At 33.5% G+C, this 19131-nt stretch overlaps 2 protein-coding genes across 2 annotated transcripts; one reads left to right on the forward strand and one right to left on the reverse strand.

The window, feature by feature from the left end:
* Positions 1-1168: 1168 nt before the first annotated feature.
* Positions 1169-10919, reverse strand: LOC127244773 (probable serine/threonine-protein kinase PBL7). The gene is made up of 5 exons (XM_051265261.1): positions 10624-10919; positions 8644-8837; positions 8002-8191; positions 7377-7768; positions 1169-1983 (listed from the first exon to the last, which is right to left on the reverse strand). Exons 1-5 carry the CDS (start codon positions 10700-10702, stop codon positions 1720-1722), a joined length of 1119 nt encoding a protein of 372 aa, XP_051121218.1. The 5' UTR covers positions 10703-10919; the 3' UTR covers positions 1169-1719.
* Positions 10920-13578: 2659 nt separating this feature from the next.
* Positions 13579-17239, forward strand: LOC127244772 (leucine aminopeptidase). The gene is made up of 4 exons (XM_051265260.1): positions 13579-14723; positions 15788-16021; positions 16104-16430; positions 16733-17239. The coding sequence occupies exons 1-4, from the start codon at positions 13740-13742 to the stop codon at positions 17027-17029; spliced, it is 1842 nt and encodes a 613-aa protein (XP_051121217.1). The 5' UTR covers positions 13579-13739; the 3' UTR covers positions 17030-17239.
* Positions 17240-19131: the final 1892 nt, after the last annotated feature.

A 19131-nucleotide genomic window follows, 5' to 3' on the forward strand; every position in this document is an offset into this window, starting at 1 on the left:
TAAGTTCAAAGATATATACAATTAAGCATAGTATTGACTCAACAAAGAATTGTTATACCTCCATTATTTAAATATATGTTTTTTTTTTCTTTTTTTTGCTTTTGGCCTCTCATTAAATATATATTCCTATTTTTTTTTGAATAAAAATTATATCATTTTTTTCCCTTTCTATTATAAAAAAATAAAAAATACTAATAATTATTACTCTTTCGGTTTCGTATCTATATATCTATTTAATTTTTTTTGCACGAAATTTAAAAAATATTAGTATTATATTGGGATAAAGTATAAATAAAAGTAAAAAAAAAAAGACAAAGGTAATGACATTTGTAGGATATTTGTAATGTCTACTAAAAAAGAAAATGAATATTTGTTATAGGACGAATGGGGAAATTTAATTATATTAAAATTATTAAATGAACACACCACACCAACAACTAATTCATAGGTGGTGATTATTATTTTTAAACCTGTAGGTCAACATTTGTTGTAATTAATCACTGTTTATCATTCTAATAATTTATAAATAACTAATAAATATTAATCTATTCATTAATATTCTCAAGCTTATCTAATATACTACATAGAAAAACTTATATTCAGTAGATACATTGGTTGGGTGTCTTTTGTCGGGAGAATTGAATAGTAAAAAATTTGAATTGAAATAATGATATAATATAATATTTTGAATATAAAAATAATTTTTAAATATAATATAAACAACAAAAGATATTTGAGTTGATATTTTTGGAAAAAAAAAAAATAAAATTATATGAATAGTGAAAATCGAAAAAAATCCTTCAAACAAAAAACCTAACAAATCAATATATGCTATTCAAACACAACACATAAATGGACTACATAAGGCAAAGGAATGATGAACAAATGTGTCTGAAATTTTCCAAATATTTTTGTTTTATATCATCACTAAAGTTCCAGATTGACCAAACAATGTAAATACAATCAATACAATACAAATAGATTAAAAACAGTTTAAAATAATAAGAATAATAATAAAAATACATGATCAGCAATCAAAGGGGAATTTGATGTATAATTATCAGAGCTATGATCTTCAAATTAGATAGTTATCTATAGATCAGAATGCCACAGAATTGTCCGAAAGATGGTCTCTGATCAAGATAAGCTTTAAGCACAGATCGCCACAGAAAAAACAAAGCAAAAAGCCAGAAGGTAAATACACTAGAAATATAATTACAAGCAGAGGTAGCCTCAGAAGCAGTACGATGTTTATAAACATTTTAGATACAAAAGCCCCATTGTCCAAACCTCGAATGATCCAAGGCTCAGCTCATCAGCAGTCACAACACATCAAGAAAATGTGACGAACGGTTTGGTAGGATACAAAGAAAATTGAACAAAAAGCTACAATTGCGCAAAAAAAAAAGTAAATAAAAACCAACCGATTGAAGAAAGACTACGCAAACTAACTTCACAAAAATAAAATGCTGTCGATTTGGGATTCAGCCTTTTTTCTTCCTTCCATTTTTTTTTTTCTTTTTTTTTTTCTATTACTAGTTATTGAAGTGACTGAAAAACTCTTACCCGAGCTTGTTGGACTAGCACAGGATTTGGTAGACAACCTTAGTCCATTGATGCAGACAAAGAATGCTTGCAATCCTCATAATCCGCACAATTACTACGTTCGTTGGCTCTCACCTTGCCATGTTTTTTTCAGACATTTCACCACTGCTAGAATCATCGCTCCTTTCGCATTCTTGGTGTAGATGAGCCAGAGCTAGGTTTCTGGACTGGCTGGGTTTCAGGATCGTATTTTTGGGATGCAAGGTAAGTTAAGGCTGTCACCACATCTGCAATAAGTGGACGCATGTTGGGTTGCTCCTGAACACACATTGCTGCCACAGCAAGTGCTTGATATAAACCCCTTGCCGGGTATTGACCTTGAAGTGCAGGATCAGCCATTTGGGAGAATTTTCTACGATCTTTAAATAAAGGACGAGCCTGCACGTATTTCAAAAGGACTTAGTGTGTGTGTTTATATATATATATATATATATGCGCAAATGGCCACTTTATATTTCATGTAAATGTTTAACCTTGTAAATCACATTTAGCTTTCCATCATTTCGGAATTGTAATAAGATTAAGAGACGATATAATATTGGCAGAAAAAGAATCGACCTTCTAGCTCAACATATGTTTTGTTCTTTTGTTCTCTCAAAAGTACAATTCCTAAAGAAACCATTAAATGGGGTTGCGGAGAACTGCAGAAGCACTCTTGTTGTAGTAGCAGATTCAGACGATTCATTTTCTGGATATTACTAGCTGCACTCACTTGCTAGATTTATTACCAAAGACTTAATAACATAAACAGCTAGACGATGTCTCTACATCATGATTTTGTCCTGCAGCACTTCAGCCTCACTCCACTTTCCAAAACAAACCTTCTATACCCTCATTGAGCTTTAACAAGTATAATGGATGTTAGCATGAAAAGAAAAGATGAGAATGACACATATATGGATTCTCAATAAGAACACCATAGATATTATATTAATTATATGATTTTCATTTATGCATATTTGTATATAATGTAGTAAATAGTAAAGGAATAAGATGACATGACATTTGATGACTTTGTTGTAATCGAACTACATCAAGTTACATACAAAAGTTTAAATTAGAGAGCATAATTCCACTTTTCCAAAGACATCAAAACAAATCAAAGTTCAATACTATGCAATAAAACTATCCCAATCAAACTCAAGTTGAAATTTACTCATTACAACAAAAACATATACTGAAAAATCTTAAACCTGTCATAAAAATAAAAAAATTTTTAAAAAAATTAAAAAAAAATCTTAAACCTAACAATCAGTATATAATATTTCATACCTTAGGGGAAAAAAAAAACAAGGAAAGAGAGAGAGATAGAATCCAAGCAAATGCAATTCATTTGATCACATCTCACAAAAATATAGGCATGGAGTTTTCACTCGCATTTTTGCACTATTCAATCTGCCGTGCATTTTCAATTTCACTCCAAAAAATATCACATCGAACAACCATTTTCACCTCAAAATTATCAAAACCCAATATAACCCAAAACATCGCAACGAAACCAGAACACAAGTAAACACACACTCCCCATAATAACATGAAGGCTCAGGTTATATATGTATGATAATATAGAACAAGTACTCATGGAATGTAGAAACATGTTATAAAAATTTTGTAGGTGAATAAACATTTTTGTTTATGATAGATAGATAATTACTGTACAATATTTGTAATAGAAGTAACAGCGAACACATAATATATGATACGAGAAACATTCGACTTGATTACTTCAAAATGTACAGCTTACTCCCCTTTCTCAAAATCTTGTATTAATATCTTATATGCATGGAAGAAAGATTTATAACAGCTGACAGAAATTATATGATTCCCATTTAGGTGAATATTTAAATCTACATGGCAGTTCCACCACTTTTTGGTTTATAACAAGAACCTTTGCATCGTCCCTGTCTGTATCTACTCCTATCCAATGCTTAGACCTAGCACCAAGAAAAAAACTATAACATTTGTGCTTACTTCCTCATCAATAATAGTCTACCACAGCATTTTTTTCAAGCAACACAATATCAGTAATTCCCCTAGTGCCATGCTTAGCCAAATGGTCTACCACAGCATTTGTGCTTCTAAGAGTATATTGGAATGTTATGATGGGGATTTTCACCGATGAAGGATCAAAGTTTGTTAAAGTAGGAATTTAATTTCCAAGGCATGGAACAATTGTGGATCCATGCAAGAGAATTTTTTGGATCGTATTCAACCACCATTTTTAGGAAAGGACCTCACTAGTGTTTTAGAATCGCTTCAAGAGTGTGAACAATGGGCAAGACCTATGTCATGTTTGAATCCTCAATACCGATAATTTTGGAAAGGATGAAGAGAAAATGGCCTCGACAGTCTCTAATGATTGCTCCGACTGTATCAGGTTTGCCAAATTTTGAGCAATCTGTAATTTCCACCAGGAGTGATCCAGACATCTCTATTGGGCAGCTTGCTTGGTTCTTGACGATTTTGCAAGATCATAAGAGAAGTCTTGAGGCTATTCAACAAGGAAACTAAGGTAATATTCATGCTATAGAAGTGAGCTTTGCACTGCCCACAAGCTGTCAGACAGACTCCAAGGATGACCCAATTGACGGATAAAGCTTCATTGTTGAAAACTATACCATTTTGAGCCTTCAAATCTCCCAAAGAATGGCTTAGCATAACCTCTCTAAAATTGGATAGTTGTGCGGAATGAAGTGTGGGAGGACTATTGAAAAAGTGTGATCAAGAACTAATGAAGGCCAACCTAGAACTGTTAAACAAGCCGAGCGAGCTCGAATATCTGTTGTTCGAGTACGACTCGAACTTGTCAGTGATACAGGCTTGCTCATTAAGAATTCAAACTAAAATAGAGACTCAAGTTCGGTTCGTTAGGCTCAAATTCAAGCTCAAGCTCAACTCGTAAGGTTCAAATTCGAGTTCGGCTCAAATTTTATACATATGCTATATATTATTTAATATACAAGTTAAAATATATCTAATTTTATTCATAATTTATAATAAAATATTCAAATTTTGTTGATAAATACAAATTTTGATATAAAAAATTATATATACTATATAATTATATAAAATAAAATAAAAATATCATTACTAACGAGCTCAATCGAGATACCCGCTGAGCTCGAGCTCGACTCGTTTATATAAATAAGAACTTTTAAGTTCGAGCTTAGCTCATTTATCTCTATTAATGAGTCAAATCGAATTGTTACCGAGCCAGGTAGGCTTACCTCGCAGACTATCCGGTTTGTTTACCAACTCTAGGCCAAACTCAAGACTAAGGGGTAAAGGGGAAAAAGGTGATCGACCAATTCGTAAGGAAGGTTTCAAAAGGGGGAAACAAAAACATCTATTACGAAGAACATCTCTAGCTGAGAGGTCACCATGAAGAATCTCCGAACAAAGGTGTTAACATTGTAGGTTCATTAGGAGACCAAATAGCTTGTGATGGAAAAGTTTGGTGATGTTTTGGATATATATAGGGAACAATGTTGTCCATTGTGCTTGGATCAAAGGAACTCGCTATGGCATCTTAGTCAAGCTAAAAACTTTCATAGCATCTAAATGTGTGCTAGATGATACTTGTATGCCACTAGACTTGCCCCTCAGAGTGCAATGCACTTTGACACACGATACACAATTAAGGAAAAATCTAAGACCATCATATCTACCTCGCTAGCTCTATATAATGATTGTGCTTGTTTATAGCATGTAGCATTTTATTGTAGATCATCCATGCATGCTCCTCTAATGAACTAATTTAAGTGAATATATCAAAAACCAATTCTCAATTTTAAGGGAAGGAAGTCTATTGATGGTGTTCTACATTAGGTGTATATCTAGACTAGAATTTCTTTATATTTGCATATAATAGGCTTTAGATTAGTTTTATTATAAGTCTAAATTACTCATTCTCACAAATAAAATTTTATATATAAGACAAGCTTATTACAAGGAGTTTTGGTGAAAATATATGTTATCACAATAATCATGAGTACCTTGAAGGACAAGGGTCCTGAACGAAGCAAAGGTAACTTAATTCCACCAGGAACCAGGATAAAATAATCCTCAAAATGGTCTTATACATTATAATCTTACCTTCAACTTAAATATGGCGGCTTATAAAGAGTATTAGTTTATACAATCAGTGGGGACCGAAAAAAATGATTCCAAGATATTTCTAAACAATTTAGATGGGAGTTTATATCTAGTATCAATTCTATTGCTTAAAACTAGAGCTACCAAAGAAGCTAGCATTATCTCATTTTTATAAGATCAAGATGAAAAAAAAAAAATAAATTAAAAAAATGTCATTTGATTATGCAATTTAATATGCACAAGTTCGACAATTTGCTCAAATTCAACAAAACAAAATGGAGCATATATATAGACAGCAGAACACTACGTTATGTTGAAATTCAAAAGTTCGACAATTTGCTCACATTCACTCCCTTTTACGCTGATATTACTGTTGAAAATAATTAGAAGAAGTTTCATAAGTTAATTAATGTCCAACTTCATCCGACTTTCATTTCACAAGCAAAGTTAGTATTATAAAGTTATTGCAATCAAGTGAGAAAGAAGTTTCTGAAAAGAACTCGTACCCTATCATTTTAGAAATTGAGGTTCATTTTGTAGAGTTCCCCAAATAAAAGAAATAATGTTTGAATAATAAGTAGGGATAGGTGACACAGGAGAAACAGCCATAACAGATAAACCTTCCTTATAGCACTATTTTGAAAAGCTTAGCAAATCAAAAGTATGGGAAAGAAATTTTCAATGGAATTAATTCATCTACGAATCCATAACATTGTCTTGTTGCACAAGACCCATACCAATCTAGTCCCAATGCTTTCTTTTATATATTTTTTATCGTACTTCAGCATCATTGAACATCTCCATTCGCCACCAAACAAACTTCATCATGCTCCAGATACAGATGTAAATCTGGATATAATATTCTCACTTTTGCTTAATAATCGACTTCTAGTTGTCAAAAAAATTATTCTTTCTCTGAATTTCCAAGAGAATCCTTGCCTCGGCACCCTCACAATCAGTGTTATTTATTCATCACTAGTCTACAGCAGGTTTCTATATGCTAGTTTGGCATTAGAAAAAACTTAAATGCAGACTGTATTTACAATGTAGATCTAGTGGTATGACAAATCTGAGACCTTTCTTTTTTAAAAATATCCTTCAACCCAAGATTATTATATGCTCAGTTTACTTATGTTTTCAATCTTGTTTATGCACTGTTCATCAAAAAAATTTCTCTAAAAAAACATCACTTCCAACACCTATTTTTCATTTAAAATATTGTATTGGAACCTATTCTATTCAAAATATCACAATTATATATATTTATGCACATCAAACATCTATTTTCTATTCAATCTTTTTAGTATTTTCAAAACAATCCAAAACTCCAATACACTTACAAACATATCTAAACACGCCCATATTAATTGATCAATTTGATTCTATCTTATCATATAAGCGGGAAACATAATCCTTAAAATTAGAATTAAAACTATAATCCCATCATAAATAATAAGTTCACCCTAGGTATATCAGCTAATAAGGTCTAACATAATACCCTTCTGCACCTTTAACCATAATGACTCTAAAGTGTATTTTAGAATCTGAGTCATCTGACTGACATAAATTTGCAGACAGCACACCAAGTAAGGGTTTTGCATAAGCAGTAAATGAGACTACAGAGCAGACATCATAGCAAAGAGGTAACAAACACTACAAGAAGGAAACTCTCTTACCCATGCAACAAGATTGTGCTCGCCAGCAGCTCTTGAATTGTCAATAGCCTTTCTGCCAGTAATAATCTCCAGAAGAACAACACCAAAACTGTAAACATCTGATTTTAGTGTGAGCTGTCCCGTCATGGCATATTCTGGGGCACAATATCCATACGTTCCCATCACTCTAGTAGATACATGTGTCTTATCACCTACAGGCCCCAATTTGGCCAAACCGAAATCGGAAAGCTTGGGATGAAAGCCTTCATCCAACAAAATGTTTGAGCACTTCAGATCTCGGTATATAACAGGAGGATTTGCTTTGTCATGCAAATACTCTAAGCCCTTTGCAGCACCAGCTGCTATTTTCATTCTTGTGTTCCAGTCAAGTCGCTTTTTGTCAGGTTGAAGATCTGGAGAGAGACGGGCAGCATAAAATAATACTTAATGCTTTGTGGTTAATAAATGTGCATAATGGAATGTTAAGATAAGCATAGAACACTTGGGAGTCATTTAAACCAAAACTAGATAATCAAGTGATGTGTACCATTTTATTTGGAACGAGTGCATTTCATTACCTCCTCCTAACACATGGAATGAGAAATACATATATTAGGAGTAATACAAAATGTTTATTTAAGTGTACCGTGCAGATGGTCTTCCAGCGACCCCAATGGCATGTATTCATACACCAGAAGCCTCTGATCTCCATCGGCACAATATCCAATCAGGTTTACCAAGTTTTCATGGTGAAGTAGGCTTAGCATCAGCACTTCAACAAGGAACTCACGGTTCCCTTGCAAACCATTCCGATCAAGCTGTTTTATTGCTACAATCTATTCAAAACAGGTTAAGAGTTTATTACCAATGCTTGTTGAATTTGCAAAAAATCTCTTAACAAGAAAAGGAACAGCAAAAATTCGGGTACTTCACGCACTCAAAATAAAACAGGTCCCCCAGCATTTTTTATTTTTTATTTCCTTTCTTTTTGTTTTAGTTTATTAAGTGCAGAGACTTGAATTGTTCCGTACTGAAAATTATATCCTCAATGTGACAGAAGCTTACCCTTTCATTTCCCCATATCCAAGGGATCTAATTGGCTATTATTTACTATATTCATTCAATAAAAACAGGATTTCAATATTATCAAGCACATAAAGCACCATTACCATCCATTCATTAAATCTGAAGTTGAAGCCAAAATCAAATTGAAATAACAATACCATTTAAGCTAACCAGCAAAGAACTAAGGTTTGTGCTCAAATTACATAGTGGTAGATGAACAGACCTGATTGGTGCTCTCTAGTCGTCCCTTATACACTCTACCGAATCCCCCTTCGCCCAAAAGACAATCTGCCCTAAAATTCTTGGTAGCTGAAGCTAATTCTCGAAAAGTAAATGTGTGTGCAGCGATATGTCCTGATCCTCCATCTTTAGAAGCTTCCTTCTTTGCATCAAATGAAGAATTTACCTTTAACTTTTCTGTCATGAAGAGATCAAGAAAATATTAGTATACCAAACTGACGCAAATGATGTGATTCAAATTAATCTGTAAGAGTTTATCCATTGCCTCAGAACTACAACTCTACCCCACAGACAGATTGTGCTCCAAGCAGGTGATTCAAATTTTGCAACTTCAACTTATTACATTGTACTATAGAAACCAAAGATAATGTGCAAGTCATCATCGGAAAAACTCTTATTTTCTTTAACCACTATGTCAATGTGTTATTCCATATCTTGAATGAATGGGCAAACTAAAGAGTGATAAAAACTCACACATAAATAACACACACAAAGCAATATATGAATTCAATCATTGCAGAAATGATCACAAACATAAATCTTCCATCTACAATCTACAATATAAAGCTCGACAAAGAAGTAACATAGCTCAAGGGTGTAACCTTTGCCACAAAACAGAACACATATACAACCTCATCTATGAACTAAGGATAAAAATCTAACATGCTATCCAACATGTATATTGCCAAGAAAGTATGAAGCTTCATAAATGCATAGAAAATCAGAAACTTCCGGAGTAAAATTACACCAAATCGTATGTTTTTGGCAATATATAATTACCCAACTCTTTCCATATTGTGTGATCACTTTGCAATAAGATTTGTGTTTTGACAATTTGTTAGGGACTCTTTCCCTACTTCGGTGAATGGGAAATTGTAAGTCCTAATCCATTGGAAGTAGAGTGCACCAACAGTAACTGGTATCAGAACCACAGTCTTGAGTTGGCAGTTAGAATTAAATTCAAACTTCCGGGGAAATATTGATGAATGAATATCTTAAAAGTTTCATATGGGAAGGATTCTGAATAATCGGATCAAGTAAATGGGAAAATCTTGGGTTTAATCACGGCAACAAGGAACCACCATATTTGAGTTCCTTTAAGGTGATCATTGGGGTTTCTTGTGAGCCAAATAGCCTAAATGATTCGCATAGTAAAAATTGTTTTAGTACAATAGAAGCTTACCATATGAAGCCATGGGTAATTATAAAGGCGGTGGCAGTAACATTACTCTCAATTAAAGCTTGTAAGCATTTGCAAAACGTTTGAGGATAAATATTCAACCTCATCAGTTACAAATACTTGATCAAAAGTTGAAAGAAAGTTAATTTCGGCTACAGAAAATGAAAATTTGTGTGCTTCTAATAAGTATCCAAACACGGCCGTGTTTCGCCTTAAAACGTTGATAAACATTAAATTCATGAAGCTAGGGAAATTCTTGAATATTCAAAATACAACAAAAATCAGTCTGTAAAGCCTCATAGTAATAATTACGGAGCCGATCTCATTATATTACAGCCAAGAAAAAACTTAAGTTACATTAATTAGAAGAACAAATCCATGTCAAGCTTGTTAAGCATGGGAAGGTGAACAAAAATGTCTTTTGGGAGCATTGAATGATATGCAATCCAAGAAGACAACTTTGTGATTTCTTTAAACACCCCACCCCACCCCGGCTGTACAGCTCTGCTTACAAATCATAAGATGTATTGATACAAAACCTCAAAAAGCACATCCAGCTAAACTAAGCAAGATCGAAAAAATAAAAAGAACAGCAAGATTATACAACATATGCTTAAAAAGAGGGCACGGCACACACCACGCGCACAAGATTAGCAGATAAAAATGCAGAAACATCAAGAAAATAAAGAGGTTGCCTGAGAAAAAGTAAGCAACAATCTTGGAGGACAAGAAACGAAAGCAAGATATATCTGGGAACAGAATTTCCAATTGAAGAGAAGGAACCTATATTCGACGGGATCTGGGCATCCTGCTGTTTCTTTGCTTTCCTCTTGGATTTTCCAGAACAAAGGAACCAACCCATTACTACACCGCCGCTCCCTGGTTTCGTTTCTCTCTCTATCTCTCTCTCTATCTACAACTCCGAGTAATAGCAGAAGAGTGACAGTTTTCAAAGACAGAGAAAGCAAGGCAAGCAAGAAGGTTGAAGAAAGGGGAGATGATGGGGGTCCAAGGAAAGCAGACCAAACACGACAAAAGAGAGAGAACAGAAGAGAGAGAGAGAGAGAGAGAGAGAGAGAAAGACAAGTTAAATTCAGACAGAGGGCTCTTTTGGGATATACCTTTTCCATGGTGGGTCTTCTTTTGCATTTTACCCCCTCAATTCTTCCTTATTTATTTATTTCTCTCTACGTACGCTTTTGTTTTTAATAAATAACAATAATAATATTATTATTATAATCTATTTAATATTCGATTAAATTACCGTTCAACGCATTTAGTCAGGGTATATGCGTCTTATCCAAATATTTTTTGATATTATATGCAGCCTGCCCTCTCTTGCAATTTTAAATTTAATTGAGTTTCAAGGTAAAAATATAATAATTGATCTTTTTATTTAATGTTTGAGATGTTCTTGGTGTGTGTGTTTGTGGTTTTTTTAATTTAAAATAAAATTAAAAATTGCATATATGGTTTTTTTTTTTTTTATAAAATTTGTAATAACTTTTTTCAATATATTATCTGCTTAAATTTCTATATCTCATGTATATATATATAAATCAAATTAAAACACAAAACAAAAATAATTGAATAAAATTAAAAATAATTTTATAGTGATACGATTATTTATAAAATATAAACACAATATATTTTTTATCATTAGAGTATTTTAATTTAAATGTAAAAAAAATAGTAATATTTGTTGTATAATAATAATAATAAAATTAATGATAATTTTACTGTGATACGATTATTTATGATAACGAGAACAAATAAAGCTCAACTATGGAATTGAGATAAGGAAGTATGTAAATACAAATTATAAAAGTTTTAGTGGGTGTGTTTGTTTGTGGGTTTGAGATTTTAGATTTGGATTTTTTTAATAGTAAAAAATTGGATTTGAATAGTGATATAAACATAATGTTTTAAATATAAAATAAATTTATAGTATAATTAAAAAAAATAAAATAATTGCTAGATTGATTTTCTGGAAAAAAAAAATTCAATAATAAAAATATATGATAAAATCTACAAAATAACACAACTAACTAATATGTTCCAAATTAAAAAGTAACAGTAAAATTGTTATCCCAAAATTATTTCAGGAAATTATTTGGGCTCGACGAGAAAAGAAGTAAACCAATTATTCGGCCCAGACTTGGGAATAAATTGAGGCCCAAATATAAGTAGCCCAATCGGAATCCCGGGTCAGAATCTGCGGCCCGAATAGATTGATGTGATTAATTATGTGAATAAAATAGACTCATAGGTTAGATTATATTAGGAGTAGTATATATATATATATATATCAAATAATTATTAACAAATAAAATTTTTAATATTATAAAAAATTACCAAAATATATATGGTCACTAGTGAGGACCACATCAATTATGTCTTCAAATTTATGTCGTAAGAGATCGTCCGATGGTATGGGGATGAACTTGTGGTGTGACTTGTCCGATTACAGGAATTTAGTCAGTGCCCACTCTCGAGTAACAATCATAAAAAATAAAATAAAAAATAAAAAAATTATGTCTTCAAATTTCATTTAATGTATCACATATTAATTCTTATTGGATTATACACATATTGATTGGCCCTAATACAAATTAGTGTTAGCACCCAACATATTAGTGTTATTTGACGCTATGTGCTGATAGTTTACAATTTATAGACTACGATGTATGGAATTCAAAGGTAATATATATTGTCAATTCATATATTTGTATCGGTATAAGATTATATCATCTACCAAGATTATCATATATTTATCTATAATGTTTATTTTTATTTTATTTACTTTATCAATAATTAGTGTGGTATCAATATAATATATCATCCGTCTCAGACACAGCATACTTTTTTTGTTTGTCTCAAATTTATTGTAATGTTTTCGAATTTATAAATAATTAATTATTATTTATATATATACATTTTATTTTATTCAATCACATCATCCAAATAAAAAGATAAATATATATTTTTCTCTCCAATCACATCGCTTAATTTTCAAAATATCTCTGATTACTTGTACTTAATACTACTCACATAAATTCTCGTGTCGAACTCAAATATTGCACGATGCTTAAAACAAATAAAGTACTGCATAACTTTAATTAAGAGTGTAACAACAAAATACCTATATATACCAACAAAAACACACCTTTCTATTTCAATTATCAATTTATAAAAGTAATAAAAACATTCACATTGTAAATAAACTACTAAAAATAAATAAATCACAACCTGAAAAACATTCAATAAAAAGTTCAATAAAAATTTTACATTATATAGTCTCAATCAACAAAAATATATAACAAAATTCTACATTATATAAGGATGATACAATGGTATAGGAGTTAAATTTGTGATCTTGAAATTATAGGTTCATATCCGACACATGATTCGACTACTTTTCTGTTGGGCCTAGTCTGCGGGAGGTTCTCATGTCGTTAAAAAAAAATAATAATAAATAAAAATTCTCACTTTGTATACACACTAAAATTAATTTACAAGGAATATGTTATATTAAATTCAACATTTTGTGGAGTCGGTAATACGCACCCGATTCCCTTTTTATTTAATTACGTTATTCCATTCATTTTTATTTTTTATTTTTTTACTTTATTTTCCTTTTCATTTTTTAAATAAAGCATTTATTTATTTATTTTCTCACACTCTCTTTGTTGACTTACTTTATATTATACCCAAATCCCCTTCTCCATCCAATTTTTAAAACCCTAATTTCTGCAACTGAGATTACAATCATAATCAGTCACAGTACCAAATCTCACATTTCCCACTAATCCCATTCCCTCCATTTCCCATTTCCACCGTCTCCCTTTCCTCCGGCCGCCGTTGAATCCGCCGGAACGCGACCGCGACAACGATCGACAATGCCCCGCGTCGATCCTCACTCCTACACAGACTCCACCCACCCCGTCACCACCCACATCTCCCTTTCCTTCTACTTCGATTTCCCATCCTCCACCATTCTCGCCACCGCCCTCCTCTCCCTCTCCGCCCCTCACTCCGGCGCCTTCACCGTCGACTCCCGCTCCCTCTCCATTTCCGCCGTGGTTGACCCCGTCACATTCGTCGCCCTCCCCTTCACGCTCGAGCCCGTCTCTTCCGACGCCGTTCTCGGGCAAGCCGTCACCGTCACTCTCTCGAACCAGTCGCAGCTGTTGTTTATCTTCAAAACCTCGCCGTCGTCCTCCGCGCTGCAGTGGCTCTCCCCGCCTCAGACCTTCAACAAGTCCGTCCCCTTCGTCTACACTCAATGCCAGGCCATCCACGCCAGATCCATTTTCCCTTGCCAAGACACCCCCGCCGCTCGCATCAAATACTCCGCGAAATTGAACATCCCGCAGTACTTGTCCGCGGTGATGGCGGCGAGGCACGTCAATAGGAGGGACCCTGTCTCCGGGGAGTCCAACGGCGCGTGCGACGACTCGCTGTGGTGCGGGGAAGGTAGAACTGTGGAGGAATTTGTGATGGAGCAGCCTGTGCCGCCATACCTGTTTGCATTTGCTGTAGGGGAGTTAGGGTTCAGGGAGTTGGGTCCCAGAACAAAGGTGTACTCCGAGGCCGTCCCTGAAATGCTAGATGCTGCAGCGAGAGAGTTTGCAGGGGCAGAGGAGATGATCAAGGTTGGGGAGGGGCTGTTTGGGCCTTATGATTGGGAGAGGTTTGATCTGCTGGTTTTGCCTCCGAGTTTTCCTTATGGAGGAATGGAGAATCCCCGGATGGTGTTCTTGACTCCTACTGTGATCAAGGGGGATGCGTCCGGAGCTCAGGTTGTGGCTCACGAGCTTGCACATAGCTGGACAGGGAATTTGATAACCAACAAGACAAATGAGCATTTCTGGCTGAACGAGGTATATTCTTGGTTTTCAACACCATATAATTTATATCTGTATTTCAGGATGCTAAGGTCTGAGATATGTGCTTTCATTTAAGATCATTTATTTTTATTTTTTCGAATTCTTGATGCCTTGATGGCTGATGCTATTATCTGCACAAACTGGAAGGTTTAAGTAGATGCACCTGAATGGTCCTTTATCAACCACTGTATTAAAAATTAGCCCGGCTTCTCTTGATATTTCGTATAAAGCTGTGGCTGCTGATTGTTAATCATATAGTCGTATTCTTTTTTTCTATCATCGGATTACTGGTTTGTGTAGCTTTTTATGTGCACGCAAGTTTAGTTGTGGTAGTCACATGCTTGTGTTTCACATTTTGAGCAAATTAGTGTCAAACTGATAGATGCCTTGCCAAGCAAGAGGGAGATTCCTCTTGTGATCTCTTCAGCTTCGTTTCTTTCTAATGAATGTTTAAGAGAAAGCTGAAATGATCTACTGCTAATGCTTTTGTATGTGCACTGCTGGTCTCTCCTCTGATATACATATATATATATATGTCTTACATGATATAACTGGACAACTTAGGTTCTTCTTCCTCTGAGGTATTTTTTGTGTGAATACCTTTGTCTTGGCTAGATATAAAAATGTACGGAAGAAATTGAATGAAAAACCTTAAAGAAAGATAAAATCTATATTATGATGTACCTTTAAGATCTTAAAAGAATGAAGAACTGTGACCATTTTGGTTTCTAGTTATGAAAGCATCTATTTGATGTTAGTAAACCTGTAATTGTATTCCAATCAATCTTTTACTTGTTAGTAATAGGTGAAACCAGATAACGTATCATATATTTAGAAATTTTTGTGAGGCTAGCAAAGGTTGGAGAACGGTAGATGCAAATTTGGATGAAAAAATTATAAATGTTCGACCTTGTTATATGTAGATAGCTCTTCTAGTAATTGAGAGGCAGTGTTCAACCCTATCCTTTTTCATGTCCTACTTCACTTCTTGCCTTGTACTACGACAAGTGGATATCATTGTTACTACTTGTGATCTTTCACTTGGCCTTTGCTTATAGGGTTTCACAACATATGCGGAGCGGCGAATTGTTGAGATTGTGCAAGGAAAAGAGAGGGCTGTACTAAATATTGGAATCGGTTGGAGAGGACTTGTTGAGGATGTAGAGAGGTTTAAGGACAACATGGAATTCACAAAATTGAAAAACAATCAGCAAGGGATAGATCCAGACGACGTATATTCATCAGTGCCCTACGAGAAAGGATATCAATTTCTGTGGCGCATTGAGAGACAGGTTCACATGTTCATACCTTTTATTTTCTTGTTTTCTATCATCCTCGAAGAGCATAATTGATTCTTTGCCTTCTTGTCCTCAGATTGGCAGGCCTGCTTTCGACGAATTTCTGAAGAAGTACATTGCTGCCTTCAAGTTCCAGTCCATTGACACAGAAACATTCCTCGATTTTCTAAAAGCGAATGTTCCCGGTATAGAAGATCATATTGATCTGAAACTATGGACTGAGGGCACCGGCATTCCGCCCGATGCAATGGAGCCTGCTTCTGATATCTATGCAAAAATCCTTTCTCTGGCCAATGAGTTCAAGTCAGGCCGGATCCCAAATGAGGACGAAGTTTCAAACTGGGGAGGTCAGGAATGGGAGCTTTACATAGAAAACCTTCCTAAATCCATCGAGGCTTCGCAGGTACATTGCCATGTCATCACATTCTTACTTCCAAACACGAAGGGTGTGTTTGTTTGAGGGTTTGGATCTTGAGTTGGGATTTAAATAGTAAAATTTTTGAATTGGAATAGTTGTTTGATCTGATATAAATAGGTGTTAGATGTAATATTTTGAATGTAAAATTAATTTTTAGTATGATATAAAAAATGAAAAATAGTTATTTGATTTGATGTTTTTATTTTTTTGGGGGGGGGGGGGGGGGGTATTGGATGAATAGTAGAGTTGAGGGAAAATCCTTGCTTAAATATTCGGCTACATTTCAGGTGTTGGCTCTGGATGCTCGCTACCGGCTGTCAGAATCAAAAGATTATGAGGTGAAGGTGGCGTTTCTCCAGCTTGCAATATCGTCGAGGTGCAGTAATTACTACAACGAGGTGGAGAAAACACTTAAAGAAGTCGGTAGAATGAAATATCTGCGCCCACTCTATACGGCTCTTGTGCAGGGCCCCGGTAAAGAAGAAGAGAAAATATTTGCAAAGAGGTTGTTCTTGGAAGCGTGCAGTTGTTACCACCCTATCGCCCAAGGCGTCGTGGAGGCCATCCTTGCCAAACACATGTAAACAAGAAAGGTAGGTATCATATCATGATCATCCATGGCCTCTGCTGCAACTCATCAAATTCTTGATTTGAAATATGTTGTTTGTGTAGTAGTGCTGTTTCATTTTGTTAGCTTTGTTATTACTGCTCATGCTGCCTGATTGGCTACCTAAGTTAAATGTGCCTTTTAAGTCTTTAATCTCTTGAGGAAAATTTTCTTGTTGGTGTTTATATGCATGGTTTGTTTGGGGGTATTATTATTTTTTTGGTTAAATTTTCGACTCTAAGAGTCTAATTTATTTGTTGCGTATTGATATTTGAATATTAAATATTATATAAAAACGTATATTAAAGAAAAAATTTGTAAAAATATTTTCATTAGCATCTTATAAAAAAAAATTATACAAATATAAAGATGTTTTTGAAGTTAATACAATGATAAATGTGATCCGGGGTGGAGTATAAGATGAAATTCTTTTGTGTTAATATAAAATTTGTACATAATACCCTAGTCCTCAAAATTTGATTTTTTTGTTTGGAAATATAAACATAATTATGTAAATTTTATAAAATAAAAGAGATAAATGTATTCCATAGTCATTCTTTGAATATACTCCCTTTCTTATGTAATTTTCTTTTTATTATTATTAAAAAGGTAAGACAATATCAAACTAAAATATATTGTATAAAGCAAATAATCATACTAACATGCATTGAGCAAAATAATAATCCAACTTATAATCCAAACCAAAACAACCCTAACATTATACTATATGAAACATAATAACCCAAGTTAAAATACATAGAATCAAACCCAAGTTAATATACACAACATCAAACTAATAATCAAATCTATATCCCAAACCAAAACAATGGTAATGTAGCATAGTATCAAACTATTAATCCGAACTAAAATATACAACATCAATTTGAACAATCAAATTATTATACAAATCTTCAAATTAAAAATTTCATACCTATAAAGTTAAACGTTGAAACAAATTTTCTTTTGCCTAATGGATAACATCAAACTAATAATATATCTAATTTACATAGCATTCCATTAATAACTAAATCTATATTAATGAACCAAAACAACCCTACTGTAGGATAACATCAAAATGATAATTTAAGAAAAAATATATAGCATAAAATTGATTAATCAAACTAATATAAACAATATCAACCAAACACATCAAACATGTATTTTAAAGATGCCAACCCTAGTACCAAAGGACTGGGTTGGGTCAACCTATGGTAGAAAACAACTAAACCTCCACGGGTCACTCAACGGATTATAAAGAGGCAACAGATGGAATTAGACTCTCGAAATTGATTGAAAGCGAAGGTGAATCCATAGCTTGGGGGTTTGCTGTCTAACTCGTGCAATCAACGAGAAATTCCTTCGTTTGAAACAATTCTATAAGAGTTTGTTCTTCATATTATTTTTCCACACAGTTTTCCCAAAAAATTACTACACTATACACTTATTATTATTATTATTATTATTATTATTATTATTATTATATTTTTTTACACATTTCTCTATACCTTACATAGATTTTTTTTTTTTTCCCAACAATCTTATAATATCGTCATATTAGTTATTCAAACAAAAAAATATGCATAGAATCAAACTATTCTAGTGTAACTAATATAAATGCATCAAACCAAAAATCAAATCTATTTTCCTAACCAAAACAACCTTAATGTAGAACAATATCAACCTATATACGGCATCTTCAGTAATGACTTGCTTTTCTAAACTACCGGATAAGATAAGAACACAGATGTCAATCTAAATAGCACAATGATATTGAAGTAAAACTCATTTGTAGGTATAGAGTCATAAACAATTCACAATATCATATCGCCATAAACTGTTTGAACGTATGTCCAGAAATCTCAGAACCTTTATATGTACAACTTATGACTTATTAACAAAAGGATAAATAGCATGCCAAACTTTGAAAAAAAAGAAATATGTACTATGCTAATGGATCATGATATTATAGCTCCTATGTTCTTTATCCACGCCGAGATTTTTGCTCGGTCCCTAGCCATTTAACTCTAGATAGCTCTGAACTTAGGTAAGATTGTTTTTATTTGTGCGAGTCTATTTTTC

The sequence above is a fragment of the Andrographis paniculata genome, unplaced genomic scaffold (assembly GCF_009805555.1).
Source record: "Andrographis paniculata isolate CXL003 unplaced genomic scaffold, ASM980555v1 Contig21END, whole genome shotgun sequence".
Classification (NCBI taxonomy): domain Eukaryota; kingdom Viridiplantae; phylum Streptophyta; class Magnoliopsida; order Lamiales; family Acanthaceae; genus Andrographis; species Andrographis paniculata.

Bases quoted from the DNA above. Each gene is read 5' to 3' on its own strand.
- LOC127244773 (XM_051265261.1), bottom strand. From the start codon at position 10,702: ATGGGTTGGTTCCTTTGTTCTGGAAAATCCAAGAGGAAAGCAAAGAAA. The intron at 8,838-10,623 runs GTTCCTTCTCTT...TCTTCATGACAG, and splicing joins CCAGATCCCGTCGAATATAG to AAAAGTTAAAGGTAAATTCT. The intron at 8,192-8,643 runs GTCTGTTCATCT...TGTTTTGAATAG, and splicing joins GACTAGAGAGCACCAATCAG to ATTGTAGCAATAAAACAGCT.
- LOC127244772 (XM_051265260.1), top strand. From the start codon at position 13,740: ATGCCCCGCGTCGATCCTCACTCCTACACAGACTCCACCCACCCCGTC. The intron at 16,022-16,103 runs GTTCACATGTTC...TCTTGTCCTCAG, and splicing joins TGTGGCGCATTGAGAGACAG to ATTGGCAGGCCTGCTTTCGA. The intron at 16,431-16,732 runs GTACATTGCCAT...GCTACATTTCAG, and splicing joins AATCCATCGAGGCTTCGCAG to GTGTTGGCTCTGGATGCTCG.